Consider the following 21225-nt stretch of genomic DNA (forward strand, 5'->3'; position numbering starts at 1 on the left):
CTCCTGATGGGCCAAGCAATCAAAAACATGAGTCTATGGGGGTCAAACCTATTCAAACTGTCTGAGAACTACTAATTATTTCACAATTTCTATAGGTCAGGGATTCTGGAGCAAGACAGTTGGACAGTTCTAATTCAGGGTTTTCTTGGGATGACATTTGGGCTGTGATCAGGGGATGTAGTCATCTGGTAGCTTGACTGAAGCTACTGGCATACTTCTGAACAGCTTGTTCACATGATTGCTTATGCAAGACCTTGGGTCTACACTGGAGTCACCTTATTTGGATTCAATCTCAAAAACAGTGAGTCAACAGAAACCCTTTCTCTTTGTAAGTTAACGGCCTCAGGTATTTTATTATAGTGATAGAAAGCTGACTAAAATTACTGGGTAATTAATGATTAATGTATTTCTTATAGTTTTGGAGCTGGGGATTCCTACCAAGGTGACAGCAGATTTGGTGCATGGGAAAAACTCAGTCTCTCTAATTCAAAGATGGTGCCCTGTAACTAAGTGCCCTCACATGCAGATAGAAGGGGAAAGAGATAAACAAATAGTGCAAGAAAGACTCTCATAAGGATATTAACCCCATTCATGAGAGCAGCACATTTACAGCTCAATCATTTCCTAAAGCTCCATCTCTTAATACTGACATGTTGGCTATCAAGTTTTAACACATAAATGGGTGTGCGGAGTGCTGTCAGATCACACTACACACTGCCAATACTAGTTTAGTCTACTTTCTTTAAAAAATCAAATAGAGACTACTTAGGGAGCTTTATTTGTTAAAGAAACTATCAAATAACATGTGGAGAACTTGTGTCTATATTTTTTAAAGATTTATTTTTATGTCTGTGTGTCCTCACATTTATAAGGACATGTCTACAGGTGCACAAAGAGGTGAGAAGGGAGTGTTGGATCCCCTGGAGCTGGGGTTATTGGTGTTGTTAGATGCCCCGTGTGGGTACTGGAAACCAAACCTAGGTCCTCTGGATAAGCAGCAAGTGCTCTTACCGCTGAGCCATCTCTCCAGCCCCATATTTTAAAACACTACATTAAAGCTCCAATCTTCTGTACTTGGCACTTCAAAGTCCTAAGACCCTTCCTTAGTAGTAAATAATTCTGCTGTACAGAACCAAACAACTAAAAAGAAGCCAAACGTGACCCAAGAGAGTAGCTGTCAAGAATTCTCAATGCCAATAATCAGGGAATACTTATTGCTTCGTCTTTTATCTTTTTCCTTCCCTCTTATAAGGGAAGGAAAGTATAATAATGCACAAAGCTTATAGAGTTACAACCAGTCTCCATTTTTGGTCTACACTTATGAGATTTTTATGGAAGGTGACTGTGTATCTATATGATTATTTTATACAACTATGTTATCTATTCTATAAATTCTATTGTTTATATGAGTCACCCATTTTAGGTCAGAGTGAGAGTTAAAGAACTTTACATCCTGAAGAAAGCTTTCTGATATTCTAGTCTGGCTCTCTTGTACACGCATGGCTTATGCACAGTCCTTTATAGATTTCTCACTTGGATTGAGGCAGAGAGCATTGTTGATAACCATTTCCTGATACTGTTGGAGACAAGGTTCAGTGCTCTTTGAGACCTTTTTGAGTCCTGAAAACTCTGCAATATCTTTAAACTAAATATGGAAAATGCCCTGTTCTTTTTTCTTTAACATTTCTTGCAAGTAGGTGTGAGAATTGTCTGTAGCAGGTTTCAGGGGCACTTCGTAATTTGTAGGTAGGGAATGGGAATAAAGCCAGGCTTGTTCATCCCCTCGTTTAGCCTCTTTCCACTCCATTTATTGCTTACTTCTGAAATTTTATTGCCTTTTATCACAAACTATTGCCTTCGCTACATAAGTAGGGAGAATTAAGTTATAACTTCTACCTTGTCTTTGTTTGACTAATAAGTTCATATCTGTGAACACATGAATTATGTACTTATGTAATTTGGTCCTAAGATAGGGAGAAAATGAAGGTAGGAATAGACCTATGGTTTTCTGACTCTTACTTAGGCACATTAACTGTCATACTTCTATTGACTGCACTGAAATTTTATAGCTCATATCAGCAATTAACTCTGTGTGGCTTACTCTGCACACAGCATCAGCGATAAGACAGTTTTCTTTACTTTGTCTGAGTTTACTGAGAGCTATTATATTGGTGCACACATTGACTATGTGTGCTTAGTCATGATAATGTGAGTAGTGAGAGCTGTTGCTCACAGTGCAAATTCTCTTAGCTATTTTCTATATTCAGGCTTTAAAACTACTGACATTTCTGCATTGTTACAGCTTTAAAAGAATATTGAATAATTTTTAATGGGAAACCATTTTAGCATATGAATATGCTCTAATTTGATATGTAATATTTGTATTTAAATTCTTGGCTTTGACAAAGCTGTAATTTCCAAATGAGTGGAAAGGGACTTGTCTTACCACGTGCATTTATTTAGCACGCATTTATTTTCTCACTATTTTGTCTTTTAAAATAGGATCTCATGTAGCATCAGCTGTCTTGAACTCCTGATCCTCCTGCCTTGGCTTCTCAAGTGCTGGGATTGCACCTGGCTGTCTCACTGGGATGCTCTTGTCCTCTTTGTTAATCCGTCCTGGGAAGGCCTCTGGGATAGACTCGGAGGTATGCTCACCGATATCCTCCATGTTTAAAGCAGCCAAGTTGAAAATGGGTTAAATAAAACAGCGCTTCAGTGGTAAAAGCATCTCTTCTTCGTGCGCATTTGCCCTCTGGACACTCACCAGAAACTCTAAAGGCACTGATGCTTGTCTTCTTTCTCTTCAGTCTGTACCCAACTCTAACAAATCTAACTTCTCCCCTGAATCCTTACCACCTCCCAAATTCAGGTGCTCCTGCCCTCCCATGTGGGCCATTGTAACCAAAACTAAGGTGTCCCTTGTAAATGTCCATTGTCACAGAACCACAGTCTACATCATTGCCAGATGTCTTACTAAAATACAAAGCGGATCATTTTATTCCTCTTTTCCCTCTAAATTTTAATTTTATTGAAAACAGATTCTTTTCATATAATATATTCTGACTACAGTTTCCCCTTCCCTAACTCCTCCCACAGAAATCCACATCCTTTCTGTCTCTTTTTTAGAAAACAAACAACCATCTAAAGAATAATAATAAAATAAAACAAACTGGAGCAGGGCAAAACAAACAAAAGAAAATGAGCCAAAGAAACACAAGAAACATATATAAGCACAGAAACACATACATTCTTACACACAGGAACCCTATAAAAACATAAAACTGAAAGCCAAAGTATATACAAAAAGGGCCTATAAGGTTAAAAAAAAGTTGTGGTTTGTGTTCATTACTCCTCTGTTCTGGGACCCCATCAGGCCTCTCTGGTGGTGGATGAGCAGGACACTGATCTATGAGTATAGCACAATACAGTTAGGAGTGACTTTGCAGCTACATTCCTTTAGCAGAACAGTAGCACTTGGTTTTCCCCTGGGTCCTTTCTGGTATCAGGCTCTGATACCAGAAATCAAGGATGAGTTCCATGTCTTGGAGTGGGCCTTAAATCCAATCAGACACTGGGTTACCCCATGCGGCATTCCTCTTTTCAATGCCTTAGTTTTAGGAAGGAGAGATTTTGTACTTTAACAGCACAACGCACTCCACCTAGAACATCAAGCAATTGTTGCTGCCTTTCCTGGCTTCTGAGGGAACTTCTGTGGAGCACTTTCCTGTCACCTCCTCTGTGGTCTCTGGACAGAGTTAACTGTTCTCGTCTTCGTCTCCCTGGACACTGTGCCTAAACCTTTATTACAGCCACATTAAACAACGCTGTTTGCTTTCCTCACCACCTAAGCAGGGACAGGACCCTCACTTAAACTAGCAAGGGGCCTGTGGCTTTGTTTCTAAAACAAAACAAAACAAAAAACAAAAAAAATAAAACAAAAACCCCTTTATTTACAAATTATTTTCTTCATTTAATAAATAAACTGTGTTCGGTTCAGGAAGTACTTTTATACGTTCTAGTGAGACCAATGCTCTAAAACTCCAGATTAAATTACAATTGGAATTCCAGAAGTGACCATGAACAAACACTGTGGTGAGGTCTAGTGAGAGTGTAGTGTAGACATTTTGGCAATATACTGTTTTACATTTTTCTTTTGAGACAGGGCATCAGCACATACCTCTGGCTATCTTGAAACTCACTCTGCAGACCAGGCTAGCCTTCAACTCTGCTTCTGCCTCTCAAGTGTTTGGATTAAAGATATGTGCCCTAAACCTGGCTATGATCCTAAAACATCTTCCATGTAATTTAAAATATGTCTTTAAAACTATTGAATAACAACAGGTATCTTTCCAGAACAAGGCTGTTTTAGGAAATATGTATAGTTCTTTCCTCCTCTGAAGCTGAACTGTTTAGGGTTAGGTTTTGGGTAGTAGTGGAGGAGCATTTGCTCAGCAAGGAAATTCAGTTCTCAGCACCAGGGGACACACATACTAACACCACAACAACGAAGGCTTTGGGATATTTTGATTGAATATTCAGTACTTAAAGTGCTAATATCTGACGGGAAGAACAAGGTAAAGCAACAGTATGTGTGTTTCTGCTTTAATTTTTCTAATAGGTATTACTGTGATGGGGTTTTTGGTCTATTTCAGAGTACTTCCTTCAGAAATAACCCCAAATGCAGGGTTATGTGTTCTGAGTTATGGACCTTAGTGTGGACTCACCCCACCAAATTGCTTTCTAAAGTATTTGTTTCCATTTCCATCGCCATTCATAACGTTCGAGAGTACCCTTTTTATCTTAGCAGCTTGAGTTCTATCTTTTACTTAAATATTTACTAATATGATAGCAACTGAAATGTTACAACTTGGGTTCCCATCTGCTACTGCAGGACATAGGATGAGATCATGGCTTTTAGATTAAGGCTTTTGAGCCAAACACGCATTTGGGTTTGGTCATGGCTCTGCCATTTCCTAGCCAGGTTACACTGACAACTTTGTTTTTGAAACTCCCCTTTATTCATTAGCTTATTTTAATGCCATTAATAGTTTTTACCCTGAGCCCGGGGGTTGTTGTAATCATTAAACGAGGTAGTCATGTGAAAGCACGTCACAGTTCTGCACATAAGACCAAGAGTGAATGCTCCTCTTTCAGTTGCAGAGTGTGCCACTGACGTTAGTTTGACTAGTGTACTACTTAGGGATTTGCCTAACATTTTTACCGTCCCTATCTTTGCTGCATCCAAACAAATGGAGAGAGAGGGTCAGCCAGTGTTCTGTTGGCCCGGAGAGAAAGAACTACAAAACATAAACCTGTTTGGTTACAAAGCACACACCTGGTTCCCATCCTTGAGGAATTTGCAATCTAAAGACTTCTGAGATTAACCTGGAGTCTCAGGGGGCTTTTTAATTGTTTAGTGAGGGCTCTGAGGGTCATGGTGGTAGCTCACTGGAGAGGAAGCTTAACAAAAGGATCTGCAGAGTCCCTGGAAAAGCTACTGTTTCGGCAAAGGCAAGTCTAAGGCTGCCCCCAAGATGACGTATTTATTCTGTAAGAATTAAGTACACTCGCGTCACATTTGTATTTAAGGTTCGTTTACGAAAGAGATATTGAGTAAAGCACTGTCAACGGAATGCGGCAGGCTAGTAAGGTTTGACCGCTGCTGTGTGTACTAAGAATTACTCTAAATCCCAGCAGAAAGGACCGAGGGCTGGCAGCACCGAGATAACCCCACCAGAAGCCAGCCACTGTCTCTCTTGTGAGCGGATACCGTGAGATCAGGGTCAGACTGGTAACTCTGTCCAAGTCTAGAATAATTGAGGTTTGGTTGTTCTTTGGGCCCTACCTCCAACTTTCTCTTCTTAGCCTACTCCTTCTAGCTGCCAAACGATTATCCCTGCTAACAAACCCGATCGCACTGTAGGGTCATCCCAACTGGCGTTTTGAGGGAACTTAGAAACACTGCAAAATTAAAACCAGCCAGCCCTTCTAGCTGGTTGAAAACCCGCATAAATTAATGCTCGTCTGTTGCACACACTGGGCCCATTTCCCTCTCCTAGCACCAAACACCCCCGCAGCGGCTGCCCCGGGTCCCCCTCCTCCTTGGGAACAGCTCCACCTCGGGGGCGCTGGAAACGCCCTCCGTGAGTTCCCCGGCACCAGCGGGAGTTTCAAGTTTCCACTCGCGGGGCGGGGGCAGGCGGCGGGCGCACGGCGAGCTTCGGGCCGCGCGGCTCCGCTTCGTTCACTGCGGTCTCGGGACTCGGGCCGGCCCGCGGCGTCCTCGTCCCTCGGGAAGGCTTCGCGAAGGCCCCCGCAGCGCGTCCACCGCCCGAGGCTCATTCCACGCCGCCCGTGGCGCCGAGCCCGCCCCCCTCAGGGAGGCCGGGAGACACGCTCTCGCTGCGGCCGCGGTGTTGGCGCTCGAGCCCCGGCCTCGCCCCGCCACTGGCGGGCCGCGGGAGGAGGGGGCGCGGGGCGGCCCCGCCTTCCCCCCCGAGGAGGCGCCGGGCGGCCATATTGCCGAGCTGTCTGCGGCGGCTGCGGCGCGTCTTCTCTCAGGCGGCCCAAGGCTCGCACCGCCACCGGCTCTCCGCTCGCTCGCAGCCAGCCGCGACGCCCCCGCCGAGCCGCCCCTCAGCCAGCCGGCGGCGGGCAAGGAAGGAGCCTCTCATTTTCGGGGTAAGCCCTGCTCGGCGCGCTCCCCGTCCCAGGCCCGGGAGCCGCTCTCCCCACCGAGGCGCTGAGGTGGCGGCCAGAAGTTGCCGGGCTGTGGCGCCGCGGCCCGGGGCCTGGCGCGCCTCACAGACGGGCTCGTGCCTGGCCCGCCCGAGAGGCGCCGCGCTCGTTAACGGCCGAGCCACGCCACTTACCCGGAGTCTCCCGCCGCGCCGCCCCGTCCGCCGTCGGCCTGGCCGCCCCGGGCGTCGGGCGGTGCGGGTTCCCGCCGCCGTGGACTGGGCCCCGGGCTCGGCCCGGCGCGCCCCCGGGAGCCGCGTGGAGCGTAGGTCGCATGCTCTCCGGCAACCCGGGGACGGGGGTCTGCGGGGCTAGAACTTCTCCCCCGGCCTCCCGTTTGAAAGTCGGGGTGTTGGATTACTAGAGAGCGTGCGGACGCCCTAGCAGCGGAAAGGCCGTCGCGCTGCCGGGTCCCGGCGCTCGAGCCCGCGAGGCCAGGCCCGGGCTCCCGGCCGCCCTTACCTGGGGCTGCAGTCGCTGCCGGTGCCCTCCCGGGCCCCCGACTTGCTCGCACCGTGGAGTCGCTCGCCTGGCGCAGCGTTAGCAGACCCCACCAGGAAACTAAGCATTTCTACCTTTCGGGGCTCCCAAACTCCCATCTCCCAGCTAAGTTTGGAAGGGTTTCGTTATTTCAGTTGAAACAGCACGCCTGTTCCCTACACAGATGTTTCTGTAAACGTTGCCAGGATTTTGGGTGGTTTTGTCCCCCTACCCCCACCCCAACATCCCCTAGAAGAGTGCTTATTCATTGGAAATGTGTTTGAAGAAGTTCATACATACATGCATGCATACATACATACATACATACATACATACATACATACATATATATATATATTTAAAAGTACAGTTGAGATTTTGTAAATAGAGACATGAGGGAGATGCCCTGTTGGCTGTGTGGAGGCACCAAGATTTGCATGATGTAAATGTAAAAGCCCAAGATAACAAGGGCGTGTGATAAAAGAGTACTTGGACACTGTAATCTATTGTGGACCGAGCATCTTTTTTTTTTTTTTAATAGAATACTTATAAGACTATGACGGAACACAGAATAAACAATTGCCCTGTTCGTTTTGCTGCATAAATAATGGCTTAATCTGCTTGTCAAAACAGCCCCATCAGATCTGAAAAGAGAGCCTGATGTTTAGGATTGTGGTTTCTTCTTCTTTTTTAATCTTTAGAATTTTTGTCACTTGTATTCAGTGTCTACCTTATCTTTCATAATAATAATTTCTTCAGCCTCCTTTTCAAATTGTCAGTATGCTGTGAAAACAACCACACTGGCTTTCTTTGCCTAAATCCCTTTAGAAACTGTATTTTGGAAGGTACTTGAGTTGTCACTAGGAAATCTTTAGCTTGTCTACATGAGGAATTTGGTTGTGACACTTCAATGTTAAGCCCTTGCCTCTGTGGGCCCTACATACTGTTTTGTTCAAATGTAGCTTCACACAGGAGAGAATGTAGGAGGAGCTCAGGTGTTTGTAGAATAGATTTAGTAGATTTTGCTGTGAGAAAAACACATAGGAGCTTAATTTTGTGGGAATTATGATTACCTGGGTGGAAATTACACAGCTTCATTTCTGTGCAGTGTTTAGGAACAACAGGTTTGCTTTCTCCCTCTCTTAGTAGCTGTCAGTATTTGGGGGTGGGGGATGGGAGATAGGTGCACCAACTGAGTTTTGTTCCTTGCTTCACCATTCCCAAGAGCAGAATGGATTCTTATTAACTAGTTTTTAATCTCTGGTGAGTGGTTGGAAGACTTACAGATTTATTTTATTTTCATTTTTTAAATCTAATAGAAAATTATGTATAGTCTAATATAGTAGGTTCTGAAATGTTGAGTGACTATGAGTTCCAGAATTTTCATTCATTTAAAACTTAACATATTTTAAATTAAGCCATTTAAAAATGGGGTGGCAAATCTAAACTTTCCCCCCAAGGACCAAGACTTTTAAAATATTGTCCTGTTGAGGTAGAGATGGCCGAACTATGCAGATAGAGCATACGCATAGTTTCCAATCCATATTCAGTAGTTTCCTGTTACTGGTGAAGCCTGGGAGAGTAAGTCACTCTTGCTGATGGCTTGGGCCTCTTATTGCTGCAGTCTGGGAAGTAAGGAAATCACTCCTTGGGCCCCCTGCAAATCAAGAACTGGTGGGTACCACTTTACCCTGTTGGCATCCTGAATAGGGAGATGGATTAAGTTGCTGCTCCATAGGGTTATTTTAAGTTTCTCAACCATAGGTGTCACTAGAGGGTGTTCTGGGAAAGCCCTGTCTTCAGACTCCAATAGCAAGCTCATCCAGTCTGACCTCAGAATTATTCTGTTCTCTCTCATGTGTTTTACAGCTATCCAGTCTGCCCCATTCTTTAGGGTTCTGTATGCTTTGATGTAGTTTTAAACCATTAAAAACTATAAAAATAATATACTACATGGTAAGGCTGTAACACTCAGAAAGACGTAAAGCCATAGAATCAAAAGCTCATCTTCGTGCCCCAAAACTCTGCAGTCCTGCCCATGGCCCCACTCTTCATAGTAATTGCTTTGTGTGTAGAAGGTGGTAGTGTTCCTTCGAGGATGAACACACTTTGTTTCTCATCTGTGGGTCTCCAGTCTGCTAATACAAGGTTGTGCTGTAGCAAATCCTCACATGCTGTTTATTACTTATATTAAACATCAAGTATATTGTATTTTTTAAATTCCCACCATTTCAATGAAATTAATAGAATTTGTTATACTAATTCTCGGAAGTATTGTGTAAATATATTGCTTTATAATTAATGGTGAGGTTTAACTTTTTCCTTCCCATAGTGTAAATTCTCAGTAAAAATTTGTACACACACAAAAACATGTACATATACATACCTCTCACACACACATAAGCATAAAATGTCTTCTGAAACAGGTTTATTATTTATAGCAGCATCTATATGTTTTTTTTAAAACCTGGAAACTACTATGGAAAGGAATAATTGTCTATGTGGTTAATTTCTTCTGTCTTTAATAGACTCTAGCTAGTAACTGGGTTAGTGGGAAAAGTGGGGTTATGGGTTTCCTCCATACTAAACAATTGTGTATAGAAGTGCTTGCAAATTGGCCAATTTTAAATAAGTAGGACTTTTGTTTTTATTTGTATCGAACAAGGGTAGTAGCCTTGGTTGTCCTATAACTTGTTATGTAGACCACGCTGGCCTGGAACTCAGATTTTCTGTCTCCAGAATGTTGAGATTAAAGGTATATGCCACCGTACCTTGATTAAATAATTTAGTTTTGTTGAATAGGTATTTGCTATAAATTTGTATGAGTAAGCTTTTTTTATAGTTGATCTTTTAAGTATAATTCTAATGTACATGTATTGAGTTTTATATATACAAACAAGGTCACTAAATTTATTCATCTAGTGAGTGACATAACCCCAAAAAATGCTGATTTTTTTTTGTTTTATATACACTGGAAATAATAGTTATTTTACTTGGAATTTAATTTCCAAGTTAATTTACTTGGAAAGATGGGCAACTGTTTTGTGTATTGGCCAGTCAAAGCCAGTAGAACAAATCTAGCCTGCTCACATTTCTGTAAATAGTTTTATTGGTCAGGCAGTGGTAACACAGGCCTTTATTCCCAACAGGAATTGGGAGGCAGAGATAGGTGGACCTCTATAAATTGAGGCCAGGATGGTCAATGCTACATGGAGAAATCCTGTCTTGAAAAACTAAAAATTAAAAAATTAAAGTTTTATTGGAGCTTGTACATGCTGGTTGTTTACATACTGTCTGTGGCTTCTTTTGATTCATGATGGCAAACCATTTGATTTACAAAACCTGAAATAGTTAGTCTTTGCCTTTTTGCAGAGAGAATTGGCTGATCTCCAATTTGAAAGAGAAAAAAAAAAAAAGCAAGAACAAAAAAATCTTTACTGTATTGAAAGATGTTTTAAACTGGGCCATGTGGCACAGATCTGTGATCCTAATTGTCCTGGTATGAAGCAGGGGATTGCATGTTCAAGGTCAGTCTGAACAACATAGTAAGATCCCCATCTCAACAATAAATAAATAGCAGCAGATAGAGTTGGGTGATAGAGGATCTAATAGGATCAATCTCCATTGGTGGGGTGGAGATTGGGTATGCTTTTACATACAGTAGCAAAGGAGTATCGCATTATTATTTTGTCTGAGATAGTGGGGTAACTTTTTAAATTGTACTACCACTAATTGAATCTAAAGGATTTTTTTCTCTAAATTTTAGTTATTTCTATTTTTTTTTAATTTTTAAAACGCTGAAATAAGCTTACTGTAAGGTTTTGTGTCTTTACATCATTTTAGATACACTGAGTAAAAGTACTAGAAAATTCTCAACTGTGGTCTGGGGCCTTTCCCATTAGCTTAGACTAAGATGATTTTTTTTTTTTTACTTTGGTTAGCTGTAGGGATGAGTTGAGTACATTGTCTAGATACAAGTATCCAAGGGATAGGGGAGGGTTCATTTTCAGAAGCTTCTCCCAAGATGTTTTCTGCTCCTTGGCCAGGATTCTAGCATGTTCCATATCTCTGTTTTGCCAATGTTGATCAGATTGTTTTCTTCTGATTCTGTTCCATCATTTTCCTAGTAATATTCCAAATACAATGAATTCTTTTTTTGTCCCCAAATGATCTAAAGTGACCTCATACATTAGTAGTGCTTAAGTATGTAGTTAGCATGTAACTAACACTCCAGGTTCAGAACTTAAATTTTAAAATGAAAAACATGAATTGCCATTAGAATGCTTTATTAAATTATTCTACAGGACTGAATCCAGCCTCCTGTCAGTTTTTACAAGTAGAGTTTTATTTGAATGATTGCAGCGTAAGACTGTGGCTTATGAAACCACATGTTTGTTTACCTGGTCCTTTACAGAGAAAGTTTGCTGAACTTTTTTTAAGGTGTCAGTCATATATGCAGGCAATTGTTACAATATGGCCTTCAACATGAGAAAGATACTGAGGAGCTGACAGGGTGAAGATGTGCCATATTGAATAGCTTAAGTGTGTTAAGTGGATTGTAGCCTATGTCAGCAGGGTTAGTGATAGTGTAACGTTCTAAGGATCATCTTTTCAATTCTGGATATTTCTTTCTAGTTTTAAAAATTTTTAAATATTTGTTTCTATAAATTAATAATCTTTGAATAAAAGACAGCCAGGGTAGATGTATTTGTCCTTAAAAAGGAGTCCTCCCTTGATAAAATGGACAGTGAGGACATACAGCATTTTAGCTATGGGTAATTGGCAGTGTCTTTTCAAGTGTGTTAGGTCTGTTGGCTACTATGTCTCTTAGGATAGCTATGTACACCCCACACATCTGTAGAGGACAGCACCATGTTGAAGTGTCAAAAGTTGGACACTCTTTGTATGGGGATGGATTAAACTTTGTTAGATTCACGAGAATCAATACTTAATTTTTTTTTTTTAGGTTCTATATTTAGAGAAACTAGACAGTTAGCTTGGTTTTAAGTAGAGGCGTATAGGTGGGAAAGATCACTATGCGTACCTCAAACAGGCAGCATGATAGTTAGAGTCCTTATCAAATGTGACATTTACTTTAATTCTTGACTTCAGTGAAATAACTGACGTGGGTTGGTTGTGTTTGTTGTCTTGCTGATTCTTACTAGCTTGGCCATTTTATAACATTAAGATGAGAAGAAAATGTTGTCCTTGAAAATCACCAACAGCTGAAGCATTACCTGTAAGCCTAGATCACCATCAAAAGCAACAACCCAGCTACTGCTAAATAATGTCTAATGACTCCAAATATGTAAGACGTAGAGATATTTGTGAGTTCAGAGTTGAGTCTTTGGTTCTTTACTGCTACATGAATCTGCTTTCCTCTTACCATTTCTAATGGCATAGAAATGTTTGGTTTTTTTAGATTTACTTATTTTATATCTTAGTACACTGTCACTGTCTTCAGACACAGCAGAAGAGGGCATCAGATCCCATTACAGATAGTTGTGAGCCACCATGTGGTTGCTGGGAATTGAACTTATTAGTCAGTGCTCTTAACCACTGAGCCATCTCTCCAGCACCTAAAAAATGTTTTCTTAAATGTAAAAATGGAGAAGTTGAACTAGAGATGGCTGTCTTACTTACATTTTAACACATATTTACAAATGATTAATTTGCCATTCTGATCACCTTAGTAACAATATAGATTATTTCAAAATTTTTTTAGGTCAGAATTGAAATTTAAGATATTTTTGTAGTTTGTTTTGCATTAAAGTTTTAGAAGTTAAAATTTTCTTAAAACTTGCAAATATTTTTAAAATATCTTCCAAACATAGAATACTACCACATGAACAAGTCTCAGATACACTCTCAGCTATTTCTAATTGAAATATCTCAAACACCCTTTTATAATTAACTCAAAACCACAAGTTTGTTATCTGGATCTTAAACTCATATTGTTCAGTCATCTGAAAACAAATTTGTAATAGTTGTAGAAGGACTAAGTCTGAGCTTTGTCTTTTTTAATGAGTTGCATAGGCACAATGTCTAAGAGTAACAATATTAATCCCAATTTTTGTATCAATATAAGATATATATATATATATCAATGAAAAATCTGTAGCAAAATAAATTTTATACCAGTGTAAAAAAATATAACTTTAATTTAGTATCAATTTTAAAGATTTAAAAATTTTTAGGTCAGAATTAAAATTCAAGATATGTTATTTTTCTGTTCTGTTTTGCATATAAGTTCAGAAAATAAAATTTTCCCAACACTTGCAAATATTTTCTTAAAAATATTTTGAAAACATAGAAGTCCCTTTTGTCGTTTGCAACTGCATGAAGAAAATAGAATAGGACCTTCAGAACCCAGGTCCAGGTTTTGAAGGGCTCTGGCCTCACTAACTAGTTCCATGCCGTCCTTCCTTTTTGGAGGTGTAGGGTTGGAATACTGGGGTGGGGAGAAGAAGGCAGGCAGTTATGAAAAAGGGAACACATCTGTAAGTACTTTGAAAGTGAGCATTCTGCAGGTGGGAAGATAGCCTTGTCCTCGCACTTCACTTGGAAATTAAAAAGTTAAAAAAGGTATTATTGCACTATTAAGCGGATATTTATAATAAACATTTCTTGGTATTTTTAAGGCTTTAAACCTCACTGTGTGAATTGGATAAAGTTGTATCCTTTTTCACATATTCTGTTATGAATGCAGCAGTATAAGAGACATTGTTTCCATAAGACTTATCAGGGATTTTGTAATACATTCAAGTCATCTTAGTACAGTATTTTTTTTTAAATATTCGTAACTTTTACCAGAAAGGAGAAGCATTTGTTTGTTTGTTTATTATAAGTACACTTGCTATCTTCAGACATACCAGAAGAGGGCATCTGATCCTATTAAAGATGACTGTGAGCCACCATGTGGTTGCAGGGAATTGAACTCAGGAAGAACAGTCAGCGCTCTTAACCACTGAGAATCTCTCCAGCCCTCATTATAGTATTTATGATGATCTTTACTTACAAGTCTGGTGATTAAATCCAGTAGTACTGTTATTTAAAGTGATGGAAAAGAATCAGATATATTTGTGTATTGGATATATCTGACATAGATTTGTTTATTTTAAGTTTTGATAATTACATTCAAGCATGATAGGTTTCTTGTAATGTTATGCATTTCATATATTTATTTTATGAGCTTAAACACCTCTGGGAGGTGGTTCATAGGCTTCGATAGAGTGTCCCACATGGAGAAGAAAATGAATTGATAAGTTCTTTATCAGTGTTGTAACTGTTGATTTTCCTGCCATTTACTTAATCGATGCATTTTAAACTTGTTTTTGTTGTATTGCTTCCTAGTTTCCCAGTGAATTGGCCAAGAGTTCTTTTAGAATTTTATATAAAGACAACTATTGTGCTCTTCCATAGTTCAAATCCCAAAAGACTGAAAATAATTATAATTAGTCCGTGGGAAAAGAATAACTTGAGAGTAAAATTAGTTTGGTGTTAATTATTGAAGCTTGAGTGTGAGCCACTAATAGACTCCAGTGTTGCAGAATCTGACCTGTGGGTGTGTCATGCCCCTGCTTCAGCAGAGAGCCACTGTGGCGAAGGTTAGCCTCAAAGTTGAAGGACAGGGGATGCTATGTGTTATATATCAGTGCTTTCTTTCTTTCTCTTTCTTTCTTTCTTTCTTTCTTTCTTTTCTTTCTTTCCTTTCTTTCTTTCTTTTTGGTGGCATTTTGTTTGTTCATGTGGGAAGGTGGTGGGGTGGGAAACAGCTGCTGCCAGCATCTCTTCAGACTGAAGCCCCTAAACTGACAACTAGGTGGTTGCTGCTGCCTTTGTGCTTTTGAGGAAGTTGGTATGGAAAAGAGATAGGGTAGAACTTCTGTAAGGAATGCAGGAGTGGGAGAAACTGGAGTGGCGAAATTGGTCACATTAATAAGTCTGCAAAGCAAACATTTTTTTTTTAAAATTAAAGGGGAGAAGAGAGTCATTGCTTTATGAATAGTTACACAAAAGGAGCGAGTGAACTCCCCAATGATTGGGTTACCAGTTTGTATGTTTGGCAGCGATATACAGATAGAGAGGAGAAAAGATGCTGAAAACAAGTTAGTTTCACGTTAGAAGTAGAATAGTTCCTTGACTTTTCATGTAATCTTTTATTTTCTATTTTGCTATTGGGAAATGGTAGTTTTATTTAAAATATATGATCCTAAGAAGTGACTGGATATGCACCATTTGTGGTAAGTAATATCTTGATATGAACATTGTTCATTGATCACTAACTTGACTGAAACTTAGATTTTAATTCCACTTACACATAGTTTGTCCTAGAAATTTTAAATGTAGAATTCCTGTGCATATCATATTGTGGAAGGTATCAGGTTAGTGGAATATGCTTTTCAGAGAGTTTTACATGTGACTTTTAAAAACTTTAAAATTTCTAGGGGCCAGAGAGATGGCTCAGTGGTTAAGAAAACTGACTGCTCTTCCAGGGGTTTCGAGTTCAAATCCTAACAACCACATAGTGGCCTACAACTATCTGTAATGGGATCTGATGCCCTCTTCTGCAGTGTTTGAAGAGAGCAACAGTGTACTTATATAAGTAAAATAATTCTTAACAAACAAAAACCAAAACAAAAAAACCAAAACAAAAAAAAAACAACCAACCAAACAAACAAACAAAAAAAACCAACAAGCCCTCTGGAGAGTATTGTGATTATTGTGATGGGGACTGTTATAATATTGCTGGCCACAAAGAAACACCCCCGAAGCCCCTGCACAGGGATATGCAGTGCAGTATGGCTGGCAAGGTTCCTACTTTGGAGAATTCACTAGGGGTTTAAGCTCTCTAAAATGATCAGCTATGAAAAACAAGTCTCTTCGAGCTGAAAAATCTAATTTAAAGAGATATAAAGTAAATATAAGAATAAAAGAAATTTAAATATTATACCATAAAAGTATTAAACTTTTTTTTTCAGTCAAAAAAAAAAAAAAAAAAAAAAGACTTTTCTAGGAATGTTATAGATTGCCTAGTGCTTAGAACCATTGCTGCTCTTCCAAAGGACCCAAGCTAAGTTCCTAGCACTCAAATTGGACCACTCACCGCCACCTCTAACTCAAGCTCCAGGAAAATTTGACATCCCCTTCTGGCCTCAGCAAACACCTTCACATACATAGAAATGAAAATTTTAAAATCTTTAAAGATATTTTTCTATAAATAAAACACCAAAATTTTAAATCATAGATAAAATACATTGAAAATGACTGAGAATGGGGCTTAGAGAGATTAGGAGCATTTCTTGCTCTTTCAGAGGACTGGAGTTTGAGTCCCAGAACACACATCAAATAGCTCACAGCTGCCGGTAAATCTAGTGCCAGGGGATCTGATATCCTCTTTTGGCCTCAGTGAGCACCTGCACACATGTGGCATACATCCACACAAACACACGTACACATCAATCTGAAATCTGGAGAAGCTGGACCTGTCGACTCCCACCTGTATAATTCTAGCACCCTGGAGGAAGAGATGGGAGGATTACCTCAAGTGTGTGAATCCTAGGCCTGCCAGAGCCACTTTTCGAGACCTTGCCTGAAAATGCAAGACATATAGACACTCAGCTGTAGAAATCTGCTGGCTAGAGGAGTATTGCTCAGTTAAAAGGATGGAAAATTTGACAACATGGTCAAAGATTAGATAGGAAAGTGTCAGAATGTGTCCAGAGAGAAGTCCTGAGTGAAAAGTACCTTGGCAGAAGAAGAGGTGGTCACTAATCGATTGCTAGAATCCAAGCAAAGCTAAGGCTTTAATGAGGAAACTTAGCAGATTTCTGGCAGTTTGTAGGGAATCTGACACTACAGGAAAGTAACTGTAAAAAGTAAAAGTCAGATCAACGCCAGGGGGGATGAATTAAATTGACAGCTGACTGCTCAAGATGCTGGCAATTGCTAGATTAAAGAGAAGTAACATCCAATGCTGAGCAGGCAGCAGTCCACTTGGGTGTCTGTACAGTTAAATTACTACTTAAGGAGAGGGCTCTTACTGGAAAGATGTAACAGTTCTGGAACTGCTTACCCGATACCAGCCTACACATTTATGTAAGTGAAACATTGACATCTTATCAGAAGTCAGTTTGGAAAACTTAATGTATTTCTGTCAGATTGGTTAAACAGACTAAAGTGAGAGTAGAATGACAGATTAAAATAAACGCTTGTCTTAGCTTGATCTAACATGTACCCAGTGCATACCATGTAGTATTTTTGTTTATATCTGGAATAAGTGACAGTGCACTAAAGTTTAAATATTAAAAGAAATGCAGAAGCTACACAAAATTGGTATTTTACCTATTGACCTAAAACTCTCCAATTTGAAATTTTAAAGTAGGAAAACAATAACAAAAACATTTTAAAATTATTAAAAATCATGATTGGAAACTGAACATTTAAGAGCTTAATAATGAACGAGGGAAGTACGTATAAAAATCAGAGGCATACCAGTCATGTTGGAGACTGGGCAGAAGAATGGCCCAGGATTTGAGACCAGCCTGAGCAAGAAGTTCTAGGTCATTCTGTGCAAAGAGTAAGAACCTGTCTGGGAAAAATAAAACCAAAAAAAAACCCTCAAAACCAACAAACAGCAGCAGCAAACAATCTCTTGACTTTGCAATGTATAAAAATAGCGTAGCTTAAATGTATGGCAAATGTTTTTTCCTGTCAAGATAGTCCCCCAAAAGGGGAACTGTGTTCTTAGACATTTCTTAGATGCTACCTTTGTTTTGAACATGAAAGTTTGACTTGAAACTCCTTTAATTCAGAAAATGTGGCCTGTCAGACTGTAAATGTAGGAGGGGTGATAAGGAATTGGCTAGAAAAAGTTCAGAAATGGGGGGGTATGCTTCCTCTTGAATGTCATTGCCAGTGACTCAGATAAAAACATGAAACACAGCCCACAGAGCTCCAGAGGATGTTTCTGTGTACAGAGACATTTATTTGTGTGTGTGTGAATAAAATTTAGGGAAATTACCTTATTTGAATGTGTGAATTTAGCTGGGCCTACAGCTATCTTGGCAGTGATAGTGTCTACATAAGTTTTAATGTCTTGGATACAGCATTAGTCATAGCAAGGTTTGATGCTGGAATCTTTTCCTAGACAGCTGATAAAGGCTTGGTAGATCTTTCAGAGGCAAACTCATTTTTGTTGATGTTTTTAGTAAGAATGCTTACCCTTGGGCAACAGGGCAGTCCTTCCCTGCTAAGTGAACAAAGTTACATGTCTGCATTAGTTTAGGACTGTTCTAGTTTCAGTGGAGGGGGGTGGGTAGCACCGGTGTTGCTATGCAGAGCTGTGGCTGCCTTCCACACTTCAGATGAGTAAGCTGCTGGATAGTGTTTTTTCAGTTTTTAGAATTTCAAAAAGAAAAATATTTTTTAAGAAAAACAATTTTCATCAGATTAAAGAAAATCTGACACTACAGAAGAAAGGTTGGAAAATACTGAGTTTTCCTTAGACATAAGGCTGGTGCATGGATGAACTTGAATGGGAGAGGCAGTGTTTAGGTCTGTAGCAATCAGTTGTCTTGCTGTCTTTAGATTAGCGTACTTTATGCTGTGCTGTTTGAGATGTGCGGTGCTTCCAGTGCCATCAGGCTTTTTAGGAGATGTGACATACTAGCCCAAGACTTTTGAGTGTGAGCATAAGGACACACTGTCACTTAAAGTACTCTTTCTATCTTACTCCTGCAAGGTAGAGGTAAAACCTAACATGAAAGGTAGTAAGTATGCTTCCTTTTCTTTAACAGGCTGTAATTGTTTATAGAAGTGAAGAGTTTCTGAAGAAGGTAACAAACAAGAAAAGGAAAATGCCGAAACCAGTAAGTATGTTTTGTTTCTTTTGATACTGCTTAGCATTGCGCTGGTTGTGAAGGATAATCATGGGTGACAGGACAGTTAAAGTTAAAATTAATGAAATTTGGGACCAAGCTGTCTAGTTGTATTCTGGCTTTCATAGTTAATCTGTGTGACTTCTGTTTAATTCATTTTGCTCTTGACTTCTTTTATATAAAATAGGAATATACTTTTATTTACTCAAGGAGACAAGGATTATATAAGAAGAATCTAGTATACATTTTGTTCTCAATAATTGTAAGTTATTAGGAGAAAATAGTGAGAGGTCTGCAGGACTGATACCTGTTAACTTTCTCATAATTCTAGTTTGATGCTGTGACAGTGATATTGCTGACAGCCTAAGTGTATACACTTGTGGTCATTTGTTTGTTGCCTGCCTTTGGGACTCTTTCCCAAACTGGGTTGCCTTGTTTAGCCTTGTTTGATACCCATCAAGGGAGGCAGGCCCTGTTCTGAAGAGCAATGGGGGAGGGGTGGATGGGGGTGTGAAAGAGGGGAGATTGGCAGGGAGACACTAGGAGGGGTGGAGGGAGGGGAAATTGTGGTTGGGAGTGTAAAATAAACACAATTTAAAAAAATAGAAGAAAAAGCATAACATTCCCACAAACTTGAAGAAGTCCTTGGAGCTAGTCATTTGGCTCAGTGATTAAGAACACATACTGCTCTTGAAGAGGACCTGAGTTTAGTTCCCATCATCCATGTCAGCCATCTTACAACCTTCTGTAATTCCAGCTTCAGTGGATCTAACACTCTTCTGGGACTTGCTTGGCGCCTGCACCCATAAAGGGTATATACCAGTACACGAACACATACATGCATCTTTCTCTTTTAAGTACATTCTATTATTTGATACTATCATACATGATATTCACCCCACCCTATTTTGGCTCCCTAACCACCCTACCTTTTTTTTCCCCCTTTCCTCCCTTTTGAACTTTAAGTCCTCTCGTTTTTAATTTTTTTAGATATTCACTAAGCCCACTCTGTGCTGGGACCATCCATTCTATCATGGCCAACCTACCATGAACCACACCCTTAAAGAAATCAGACCCAGAATCCCACCTGCTGCCTCTGTGTCTCTTCTTATGGTCAGTCCTCATCCTCCAAAGCATGTGTTCCCTAGCCTGTCCCCACCTTACAGGTCCTTCTCTCCCATAGTCTACTCTCTAGTTTGATATTCCCCCCACCGATCTTTCTCCCCATCCCTCCCACTCTCCTTCCCCTCTCTCATACAGGAACACACCCAGATTTGTGTTTTGCATGTTAGAGAAGACATGAGGTTGAGATATTTGAGTCTTGACTTACTTAATGCATCCATTTTCCTACAGATGTCTTGATTTCATTTTTCTTTATGACTGCATAAAATGCCATTGTGTATAGGTATGACATTTTGTAGGGGTGTCCATTTATTAAGAGATTCCTAAGCTGATTCTGTTTCCTGCCTGTTGTATAGCAGAAAATCTGGATATATAAGTGTCCCTGTGGCATGTCAGTGTGTGGTGTGCCAGTTTCAAATTCTTAATTGTAGGCTCAAGAGTGATAGAACTGAACCATAAATTCTATACTGAAGAACCCCCATACTGATTTCCATGGTGCATTCATCCTCCAGCAATGAAGAGGTTCCTCTTTCCCCGAAGCCTGACTAGCATTTTTTTAAAATCATTTACTTTCTTAAAGGTTGCTATTTTCACTAGAATCTCAGATCATATTGTTCAATTTATCATTTAATTATACAGAGTCATAGGCTTCCTATGGCATCATTGTACATGTTTTATAATGAAGAAATATGAGGTAGAGGATGGCATGAGATAGTGGATGACATTCAAAGAATCAGGAATTACATTCAGTGTAAATATCTGCTCTCCTGTATTTAATACCCATGTGTCCTGTGGGAAGTGGTTCTCTTCTGTCCTATGGGTTCCAGGGATCGAACTGGGGTCATCAGACTTGACAGTAGGTGTCTTCCTTTGTTCATTAAGCCATCTTGATGACCTTCCAGTAATTCAAATGACATGTTTATACGATTTTCTTTCCCTCCATTTCTAAGATTTCCTGTAATAAGGATCAAGCAGTATCACTTTTAATAAAGTTAGGGATGAT

General features: G+C 40.0%; 1 protein-coding gene across 2 annotated transcripts in view; it reads left to right on the forward strand.

The window, feature by feature from the left end:
- The first annotated feature begins 6223 nt into the window (after positions 1 to 6223).
- Positions 6224 to 21225, forward strand: part of RDX (radixin) — a 53974-nt gene continuing 38972 nt past the window's right edge. For both annotated transcript variants that reach the window (XM_080930373.1, XM_080930374.1), the window contains exons 1-2: positions 6224 to 6684; positions 19020 to 19091. In XM_080930373.1, the coding sequence (XP_080786499.1) occupies positions 19080 to 19091 (12 nt within the window). In that variant the 5' untranslated portion in view covers positions 6224 to 6684; positions 19020 to 19079. The remainder of the gene's footprint in view (positions 6685 to 19019; positions 19092 to 21225) is intronic.

The sequence above is a fragment of the Micromys minutus genome, assembly GCF_963924665.1.
Source record: "Micromys minutus genome assembly, chromosome: 16".
Taxonomy (NCBI): domain Eukaryota; kingdom Metazoa; phylum Chordata; class Mammalia; order Rodentia; family Muridae; genus Micromys; species Micromys minutus.